We start from the raw sequence: 11,166 nt of genomic DNA on the forward strand, positions 1-11,166 counted from the left end.
GGCATGGTGGCATGGGCCTGTGGTCTCAGCTACTTGGGAGGCTGAGGTGGGAGGATGGCCTCAGACTTGGAGGTCGAGGCTACAGTGAGCTGTACCTCGGCACTCCAGCCTGGACAACAGAGCAAGACCCTGTCTCAAACAAAGAAATGAAATAAAAACAAGGAGATACCACTACACACCTATTAGGATGGCCAAAATTCAAAACACTGAAAACACCAAATGCTGGCAAGTATGTGGAGCAACAGAAACCCTCATTTATTGTGGGTAGGAGTGTACAGTCACTTTGGAGGAGAGTTTGGCAGTTTCTCACAAAACTAAATTTACCATACAATCCAGCAATCACATACCTTGGTATTTACCTGAGTGTAAAACTCATGTTCACACCAAAACCTGCACAAGAATGTTTATAGCAGCTTTATTCATAATTGTCAAAACTTGGAAGCAACCAAGATGTATTTCAGTAGGTGAATGAATAAATGTGGCATATCTATACAATAGAACATTATTTAGCACTGAAAAGAAATGAGCTATCAAGCCATTAAAAGACATGGAGGAATCTTAAATGCATATTACTAAGTGAAAGAAGCCAGTCTGAAAAAGCCACAGACTGTATGATTCCAACTATATGATGTTCTGAAAAAGGGAAAACTATGGAAACAGTAAAAAGATCAGTGTTTGTTAGGAGTTAGGGAGAGGAAGGGATAAATAGAGCACAGAGGATTTTTAGGGTAGTGAAACTATTCTGTATGATTCTATAACGGTCAGTACATGTCATTATACATTTGTACAAACTCATAGAATGTACAACACCAAGACTGAACCCTGATGTAAATTCTGGGCTTTTATAATGATGTGTCAATGTCAGTTCATCAATTGAAACAAACGTATCACTCTGGTGTAGGATGTTGATAGTCGGGGATGTTAAGGGTTGGGGGCAGGGAGGTGGGAACTCTCCACCTTTTGCTCAATCTTGCTGTGAACCTAGAACTGCTCTTTAAGAAAGTCTATAAAAAATAAAAACAAGGAGTGAGATGCTTGCAAAAAAAAAAAAAGTAAACCTTCGTCCTTCCCCCTACCCCACCACCCTGTCTCTTAGGTGACTGGTCCCCAACATCCAGCAGGACGTTTTAAATCCAGAGATATTTCAAAGGCTTCATCTAGAAATCTTGCTGATTAAACCACCAAACCTTTGTTCACAATTGACTAATTCGAAGTTCAATGGCTTCTATTTCCTCTTTTATTTTCTTTGGTAACGCTGATGGGTTAGGGAGCAGTGAAACGGTCAACAGGTAGCAATTTCAGGGTATGAGAGTCAAGGAACATGCATAATCCATCACTGAGGAACTCCCTGTGATAACTGGGAGAAACCTCTAAGGACTACACCTACAATTGATAGAGCCAACTGAGACCGACGCCAAGGAGCAGGGCAAGCCTTAGATAAAAATGGTTGAAGTTGATGTTTCTCTTACCCTTTCAGGTACTCTTCCTCTTCCCCCAGACAAAAACTCTTCAAATTAATGTGTTTTCTCTTCTAGATCATTTTTTATTTTCATTCAACAAATACTTGTTATTGGATATAGGGATGAAGAGAGAAATGGAAGAGTTGAGGACGATTCCAAGGATTTTAGTCCAAGCAACCGGAAAGGTGAAGCTGTCATTTCCTGCGATGGGGAAGGTTGTTTGGGTAGCTTTGCACTGTGTCAACTTGGCTAAGCTGGGACTATGTTTCCTAGAATTCCCTTTCCTCTGGACCTATGTCCTGAACTACACTCATAACATCATAAGTATGGTATGATTCTGGGGTAGGGCTGGCCAAAAGAGAAATTTTTATGAGAGCTGGAAGTCACAATTGAAGCAGCAGCCATTACATTCTTTTTTTTATTGCACTTTAGGTTCTGGGGTACATGTGCAGAACATGCAGGATTGTTGCACAGGTATATACATGGCAACGTGGTTTGCTGCCTCCATCATTCTTAAGGTTGGTGTCAGGCACCAGGTACCACTGCAGCTCACACACATCGCTGATCTACTGGCTCACATTGGTGGGGTTGGGGAGTAGGCAGTAGCTGGGCCCCCAGCTGGCCCAGCTCTCACTGGATATTCTTCAGCTTTTCTGAGTCCTGGCCCAAGTGCCTGTGTAGCTCCATGGCAAAGGGAGTCAGCTCCTTCTGCAAGTCACCTGAATCGTCAAGGTTAGAGGCAATGAGAGCCAGATTCAGGTTTGTCCTTGCTGGTTCCAGTTAGTCCTTATGTGTTCCAGATGGCCCTTGTTCTCTCGCTTCATGTCCAGCTTTTCTTAAATGCTGCCTGCTCTACTGACCCCCAGTGGTATCAAGCTCACGCCCAGATGCAGAGACAACAGCCCTCTATAGACTTCTTCACCAGCTTCCTTTTGTGATCCCTGGTTAATGACTTTTCTCCAATCCTCCAATTGTCCTCTTCTACGTATTTATTTCCCTAGGGTCTCCCATGATTTGTGGGGTCTGGTCACTATAAGCAAATGTAATTCCATATTACTTACAGTGATTCCAATTCCTGATTGAACCCCACCAATACACTGCCAAAGGAGCAAGTTTGGGTAGGAGATAAAGAATCCAATTTGGACATGTTAAATTGAAAATTCCCATCCAGCAGTCAGGAAGAGATTTTGAATAGGAAGTTTGAGGTTATGAGTCTGTAGTTCAGGGGAGAGGTCCAGGCTGGAGCTATATATTTGGAAACCATTAGGGTGTAGATGGTACCTAAAGCCATAAGACCAGATCAGTTGCTCAAATGACTGAGTGTAAATACAGAAAAAATGGTCTAAAGACCAAGTCCAGTGATGCTGTGACATTAAGAAAGCAAAATAAAGTGCAGATAACACGCCCTGAAAGAACAAATACTAAACGAAGACCAAAGATACGTTTTTGAAATGAGCAAAGGTTCTTAACTGTTAAATAAATCTAGAAAATTTTTAAATGGCTATTGACATTTACCAGGCAGATGAACAAAAATATCTTTGCTGGTTTATTTTTTTAAAGATAGCTTCTGAAGATTTAATGATGTTTTTGTTTGCATCTCTCCCACTGGCCACGGGCTCTCTCTGTTAATCAGGTACAATGGCAGATTTAGAGCATTAGCAAAGTAATTCAGGGCCAACCATAACAGCCATTGCAGTAAAAATAAAAATAACATTTTAAAAATCGCACCTATCACTTGAACCATCCTAGAAATTGAGGTGTAAAGCGTTTTGTGGTTTAGAGATTGCTGCTTTATTTCTCTAGACCTGGTTTTGTGATACCACAGGGTGATGGCTCTTAATCAGGGATGATTTTGTTCCCCAGGAACCATTCGGCAATGTATGGAGACATTTTTGATTGTCATAAATGGGAGGGGCATATAGTGAGTAGAGGCCACAGATGCTAGTAAAAATCCTATAATAGACAGGACAACCACATGACAAATGGGAATCATACAGAGAGGGAGAAACCCTGTCTTAGGATGTGGCTACTTAGAGAGCAGAATGAAAGTCTTAACAGAACAAAATCCAATTTGATTTACTCTTCAGTAAAATGGTTAAAGGATGGGCAAGTGGAAGAAAGGGAAGGGGGATAGAGTTCGAGAAAAGAAAAAGAGGGAACAGGAAGAAGGGGGAAGATTAATATGCTGTGCAGCATTTATGGGTTGTGAGATGCTCTTAAATCCAATAAACAACTCTTAGCAGATGTGGAAGCACTGAATGATGTAGGAGGCTATGGAAAGTGATCTTTGCTCAGTCTCAGAGCTACAATGTTTCCTAAGGCTTGCTTTACTACAGCTGGGCCCTGATCATAGGAGAAATACAGTGACAGAGCAAGTGGTGGAGGGTTAACCAGGAGGCAACAGTATCTTCACCTTCTGCAGTCTTTGGGCCCTGTATTTTAAAATTCTCTGCTAGTCCCTCTAATGGCAGCAGGGAAGAGGTGGCAAAGACCTAGACCTACACCTCAATGGGTAAAGAACAAAGTAGTTTGCTAATTTTAAATTAGGACAATTATCTTGCAATTAATTGAAATCTCTTATTCCTCTAGCAAATCTTAGGCTGTCCATGAGTTTTCTCAGCTTGTGCTATTCTCTGCTGAGCTGCTACAGGGGAGAGCTGCAATTGAAGTTCTTATAATTACCCAATGTACTCATTAGCATGCTTGGAAGGTTTGAAGGATGGTGTGCACTCAGAGAAATTAAAAAACAAACAAACAAAAAAAAAACTCATATTGTGGAAAGGCCTGACAATTAGGCAGCTCAAGTGAAGGGGATGGCCAAGCCATTATAAGCACTGTCAGGCCTAGTAATGCATGTTGGAACACACACACAGGTTCACAGCCTCTTCCACTGTACCTGTGGCCAATGCAGCCTTGGGGTCTTCCCTCTGGGGAGTCAAGAGTGGGTCATATCCTCCATTTTTGGTCTTGTTGGCTTTAATACCTGAAAAAAAACCTAACATGAAATTGCCCATTTCACTTGATGGAATACAACTGCACTTCTCCATATGCCCAGATATATGACATAGCACATTATCTACATAATTAAGAATGAATGGGGCCAGGCATAGTGGCTCACACCTGTAATCCCAGCACTTTGGGAGGCCGAGGCAGGTGGATCACTTGAGGCCAGGAGTTTGAGACCAGCCTGGCCAACATGGTGAAACCCTGTCTCTACTGAAAATACAAAAATTAGCCAGGCGTGGTGGCACACACCTATAGTCCCAGCTACTTGAGAGGCTGAGGTAAGAGGATTGCTTGAACCTGGGAGGCAGAGATTGCAGTGAGCGAAGATTGCGCTACTCTACTCCAGCAGCCTGCGCAACAGAGCAAGACTGTCTCAAAAAAGGAAAATGAATGAATGGCTGAATTTCTCCCACTTACCTCCAGCCCTAAATGTAGCTAATGCTGCCGGTTCCCTGTCCATCTCCCCTTGGCACTCGCCATTCCGTACATACAAACAGAGTCTTACTGCAAGTATCTGTGACTCTGTCTGAGGACATCCTTGAGCCACATCAGCATGGATGGCCCTTGTATGTGGCAACCAGAAGTGTCAGGGAATAATGCTCCCAGGACTGTCCTCAGACAATGAGAAAGAGAAGTGGAAGAATAAACACCCCAGCTTCCTTGCCTCTAGAACAGAACAATCTCAGACTTATTCTGTAGTGACTTTCATGGTCCCCAGCATGGACCAGTTGTCCAGAGCTGCTTGTGCTCAGGAATACACCTTTCTTTGTCTTTTTTTCCCAACCCTGACTCAGATCACCAGTGTTTCTCAGGATTAGCACCCAAACAAACCACTCCCACTCAAATCCTCTCCTCCGGGAATACTTTTGGGGAAACCCAACTGAAGACATGGGTAATTCACCAAATGAAGACCGAGTCCATCCCATGGCAGGGTGGGAGTTATACCACTCTAATAAGTGAGATGAATCCTGGGATATCAGCTGAGGGAGGGGAAGAATTTTGATCACACTTATGAATTGAAAAAACAGGCTATGGAGTAGTTATCACCAGAAAAGCATTATTGACCTTGTCCAATAAAATAAATAAAAACAAACAAATAAACTGGGGGATTTCATAGCAACAAAGTTAATGGAAAACAATGTCCAATAAATTACCAGGGACTGAATGATATCCCTGCAAATCCGTCATAAGGACTTTAATTTAGGTCTACAATTTACTGTAATCATTGAAAATTTATTGCCATCACCTGGAGCAAATTGTTCTCATCCTTATCAGATGCAAATCACCTTGGAGAAATGAATGGTTTCATGTCTCTCTACCATCCTGAACTGTAACCAATAGACGATGTAATGACCCACCACGTAACTTTTTAATGTGCAAGTCCCTAACTCGACACATAGGGAAATAAAAGGTGAGTGGTTATGTAAACGAACATCACGTTCTGTGTGCATCTACATGAACACCCCCAGGCGGGAGCTCACCGGACGACGACACGAAGAATCCTGACGCTTGCCACAAACCTGTGACGTCTCTGCACGGAAGCACTGCTACTGCGGGCTCATTACGCGGCCCAGTGGCTGATGGTTACCAGCAGAAGCCCTGTCACTGATGGCAAGAGATTCCAAAAGAGCCAACAATTCTTGAAGTTTCCACCAAGACCGCTGACAACTTTCCTTGACTTTCCCGGCAGTGGCATTCCTGTGGAAACTGATGTCTATGCCCGGTGAGAATGATGCGTCTGCACTGTCGTTGGTGACTTGTGCTTTTGCACGTACGCTTTCGAGGTGAAATGGCAAGTAGTCAAGTGTAAGTGCGGGCAGCAGACGCGGAAGTTCGGCGGGTGAGCCTGGCGCCCAGGAGGCCAGACAGGCAGTAGACCGGGAACCAGCGGTGTGCGGCGAGTGCGCATGCGCGCAGACGGGCCCAGGCGCTGACCCCGGCCCTCAGGTTCACTTCCGGTCCAGCAGGCAGAGACGCGAAGCCCGAGCCAGCCGCGACGACGACCCCTCAGGTACCGATGTTTTTAGAAACCCCCAAACAAATTGGGTAGCCCTGGGGGCGGGTTTCTGGGCAGGTACCCATGTTGAACTCAGTGTGGACTTGCGGCGTCTTGTGGGACTCAGTGTGAACTTGGCAGCGTCTTGTTGGCCTGTAGATGAATATGACAGCCGTGACAGCCACCCCGCTTCACCAACACACATGCGTTTTCTCTCCTTTTAGGGCCTCTGTTTTCTGTTACAATGGATCGCGATTTAGAACACGCTCTGGATCGCGCAGAGAATATCATTGAAAGTGTCCAACAGAGACCTCCTAGCAGGAGGTACTCACCTGGGGCGGGAAAAACTCTACAGGAAAAACTTTATGACATTTATGTTGAGGAGTGTGGAAAAGAGCCTGAGGATGCTCAGGAATTGAGAAGCAATGTAAACTTGTTAGAAAAGCTTGTTAGGAGAGATTCCTTGCCGTGTTTAGTGGTCAATCTATACCCAGGCAATCAGGGGTATTCTGTGATGCTCCGAGAAAAGACGGGTCCTTTGCAGAGACCATTCGACTGCCTTATGATGAAACGGCATTGCTCGACTACTTGGATGCAGAAGAATTACCCCCTGCTTTGATTGATGTCCTGGAAAAAGCTTCGGTTAATATTTTTCATAGTGGGTGTGTCATAGTAGAAGTCCGTGACTACAGGCAGTCCGGTAATATGCAACCCCCTGCTTACCAAAGTAGGCATATTCTCCTACGTCCAACGATGCAGACTTTGGCCCATGATGTGAAGTCAATGACAAGAGATAGCCAGAAATGGAGCCAGGAAGACAAACTTGAGCTTGAGAGCCAACTGATATTAGCTACAGCTGAACCACTGTGTCTTGATCCTTCTGTAGCAGTTGCCTGCACTGCAAACAGGCTGCTGTACAACAAGCAAAAGATGAATACCGACCAGATGAAACGGTGCCTCAAGAAATATTCATGGCCCTCTGTAAAGCCACAGCAGGAGCATTCTGACTATCCACCCCCTCCTGAGCTAAGAATGTCAACTTCTGGCCAAAAAGAAGAAAGAAAAGTGGGTCAGCCTTATAAGCTGAACCTTGCTAAATCAGGAAGTTGTGTAGACATGTGGAAACACAGACCCCGTGATTTGGCTGTGCCTTCTGAAGTGGATGTGGAGAAACTTGCTAAAGGGAGTCAGTTCGTAACAGCTGCTGACCCCCAGTTCCCAGACCGGCCAGCCCAGGAGGTAGAAGACCCTTTCGGATTTGGTTGGGAAGCTGGCTGTCAGGCCTGGGACACCAAGCCGAGCATGATGCAGTCATTTAATGATCCGCTTCTTGGTGATGAAATACAGCCACGTAAAAAAGCCAGGCAGAAGGGCCAGAAGTCTCGCTGCCAGCCCTTTCCAGATGACCATTCATCCGGTCTCAGGCCTGGGCCAGAGGCTGATGCTGGGAAGGCAGTGAGTTGGGCCCAGGAATCGGTGCAGAGCAAAGTCAAAGGTCCAGACAAGATGTCACGCAGCTCCAGTGGCCCAGCTAGTGTCAGTCAGCTCTCTTCAGGGAAAACACCAGAACAGCCTAAGCCTGTTTGGGTCCAGGCTTCAGTATTGGGGAAGGGAGAGAAACATCCACCTCCCTCCACCCGACTTCCCTCAAGCTCAGGAAAGAGTTCCTCGGGTAACAGTTTTCCCCCACAACAGGCAGGCAGCTCTCTTAAGTGTCCATTTCCTGCTGCTGCTACTCCTGCTGCTGCTCCTCCTCCTCCTCCTCCTCCTCCTCCTCCTCCCGCTCCTGCTGCTCCTGCTCCTTCTGCTCCTCCTGCTCCTGCTGTTCTTGCTGCTCCTGCTGCTGCTCCTCGTCTTCCTCCCCCTCCCGCTGCTCCTGCTGCTCCTGCTCCTCCTGCTCCTCCAGCTCCTCCTGCTGCTCCTCCTCCTCCTCCTGCTGCTGCTCCTCCCCCTGCTGCTGCTGCTCCTCCCGCTGCTGCTGCTGCTCCTCCTGCTGTAGCTGCTGCTGCTCCTCCTGCTGTAGCTGCTGCTGCTGCTGCTTCTGTAGCACCAAGTCATTCTCAGAAGTCCTCTGTGCATTTCATTCACATTATCAGGCCCCCTCCAACTGTCCGGCCCCCAAGCAGATTCACAAAAATAGCCCCAGCCATTCCGGTCGGGACAGGCTCCACTGGCCCACAGGCCATCAACGTGGTGGGCCCAGTCCACCGAGCCCAGGCTTTGGGGAGCAGTTCCAAGCCTGTGCAGGCCCCTGACCCTGGTGGCCCAGCTCCTGCAGGAATCAGTGGGAGTGGCCCTCAGTCCTCAGGAGGTCCACCACCAGATGCAAGGCCTGGTTCAGTACAGGCATCTTCTCCAGCACCTGTTCGGCTTTTCCTAAATACTCCTGAAGGTCTCAGGCCTGTGACTTTCCTCCAGATTCTGCAGGGCTCCGTGGTTCTGAGTGGCTCACAGGAGCGGCTCCATCAGCTGCCTTCCCTGCAGCAGCCCGAGCAGCCCACAGCTGCTCACCCTCCTCAGCCAGGACCACAGGGTTCCACACAAGGTTTGGGCACTCAAGGGCGGGCCTTCCCTGCTCAGCAACTTCTTGACATGAATCTCGCTGGAGCCAGAAGTGGTCTGCAGCCCCAGCCCCAGGCAGCTGTGTCAGCTGAGCTTGGCTCTGCCCCGGTTCCTCAGCAGAGGGCCCAGCTTCCCTTTGTCTTGAGGCAACAGCAGCCACAGCCACCGCCACAGCAGCCGCAGCCGCAGCCACAGCCACAGCCACCAAAGCCTCAACCACAACTGCAGCTGAAGACACAGCCACCAAAGCCTCAACCACAACCACAGCCACAGCAACAGCCACCAAAGCCTCAACCACAACCGCAGCCACAGCCACAGCCACCAAAGCCTCAACCACAATCGCAGCTGCAGCCACAGCCACCAAAGCATCAACCACAACCACAGCCGCAGCCACAGCAGGAGCAGCCACAGCCACAGCAGGAGCATCCACAGCCGCAGCAGCACCAGATGCAACAGTTGAAGGTCCGGCAGCAGCCACTGTTTTTGGCAACAGGTGCTATTCCAGTAGTGCAGCCACATCCAGGTGGGCAAGCAGGGAGCCAGTCTGTGGGTCAGACGAAGGGAGGCAAGCCAACCCCTCCAGCACCCTAAGGCTTGTGGTAATTTGTCTCTCTTTTAAAAGCAGAGGAGCACTGACCCAAATTAATTCCCAGTTTTTACTTAAGTTTTGTTTTTTTTTTCATGTGTTGGTATTTTACATTTTAAGGTACACACTTGACACAGAAGCACAGTCCACTGATTTTGATATAGAAGCAGGGAAGTGATTTCCTAAAGGAGCATTGTTTTGCCTAAGTTACTCCTTTCGTTGTCGTTGCTGCTGTTGATATAATTAATATAGTGTCTTAAAATGTCCAAATCCCAACCAGGTTGAGTTTAAACTCTTGAAATGTATAATTTCTCTAAAGCCATAAAATGGCAAAGCCAACAATGTTTAAGTTAATATTTTAACAAGATTTTAAGTTAATATTTTAACAAGAGTGGAATTTAAAATTTTTTAATGGGGGTAAAAACATAATAATCTAAAATGGCCCACCTTAGCTATTTTTAAGTGCATGGTTTAGTAGTATTAAATACACCCCCACAGTTGTGTTGCAGATCTCCAGACCTTCATCTTGCAACACTGAAACTCATGCCCGTTGAACACCAACCAACTCCCCGTTCTCCCTCACCCAGTCCCTGGCAGCCATTATTCTACTTTCTATCTCTATGAGCTCACTACCCTGGCCACTTCATGAAGTGGAATCGTATGGCATTTGTCATTTGGTGAGTGGCTTATCTCACTTGGCATAATGTCCTCATGATTTATCCCTGCTGTCTCATGTGACATGAAGGTAATTGCTTTTTAAAAATGGTCTCACTATATATAATATATATGAAAGTGACCTATGAATTCTGAGAATCCTCTTTCAGAAGAATTCCATTCTATCAATATTCTATCAATTCCATTAGATTAATAGTTTTATGCACAATATATGAAATGAAATTATTGCGCATTCATTTTGAAAAATGAAATGAAAAGAAAGTACAATACAGTGATGCTTGTCACACTGCGATTGAGTACATTGGAGACCTCCAAAGCTGTGGAATGGAATTGGTGGCCGATCTGCTTGTGTGACAGTCCCCTGCCCTTTCAAAGGCCCTGTCTGTGCCTAGTACCCCACAGAGCCAGGTTCTCTCACTGGCCTTGAAAAGGCTCTTTTTGGATGTCTTGTATTCTCTCTCTTTATAAAATAATTTACATTTTTTGTAGGTTGTTTGCAAGAAGTTAATAGCAAAACATTTGAAAATCCATTTTATTTGTTTGCTTTTCAAATATTTGTAGCCTTGTTTCTTAAGTAGAACCCCTTTCTTTCTCTGTCTTTTTTCTCTTTATTCTTCATCATCAGTTGTTCAGCAGTTCCTGTTCCCTCATTTTTTCCTTTGTTCCAGTGAGACTCAAAGAACCATGAACTTTTGTGCCCTTTTGTTTTGTCTTTCTTTTTCCTTTTTTTTTTAACAACTAAGGAGTAATCACAGAACAACTAACCATTTAAAGTACCATTGTAAAGTGGCATTTAGTATATTCATGATGTTGTACAACTACCCCTTCTGTTTCCAAAACATTTTCATCACCCACCAAGAAATCTCTGTACCCATTAAGCA

The 11,166-nt window shown here is 45.8% G+C and overlaps 1 protein-coding gene across 1 annotated transcript in view; it reads left to right on the top strand.

The window, feature by feature from the left end:
* Positions 1–9,615, top strand: part of SUPT20HL1 (SUPT20H like 1) — a 33,837-nt gene extending 24,222 nt beyond the window's left edge. The window contains 5 exon segments of the mRNA XM_017516457.2: positions 6,267–6,512; positions 6,644–6,980; positions 6,983–8,194; positions 8,282–9,188; positions 9,300–9,615. Of these exon segments, the coding sequence (XP_017371946.2) occupies positions 6,267–6,512; positions 6,644–6,980; positions 6,983–8,194; positions 8,282–9,188; positions 9,300–9,615 (3,018 nt within the window).
* The last annotated feature ends 1,551 nt before the right edge of the window (positions 9,616–11,166 follow it).

Source organism: Cebus imitator, unplaced genomic scaffold (genome assembly GCF_001604975.1).
Source record: "Cebus imitator isolate Cc_AM_T3 unplaced genomic scaffold, Cebus_imitator-1.0 Scaffold589, whole genome shotgun sequence".
NCBI lineage: Eukaryota > Metazoa > Chordata > Mammalia > Primates > Cebidae > Cebus > Cebus imitator.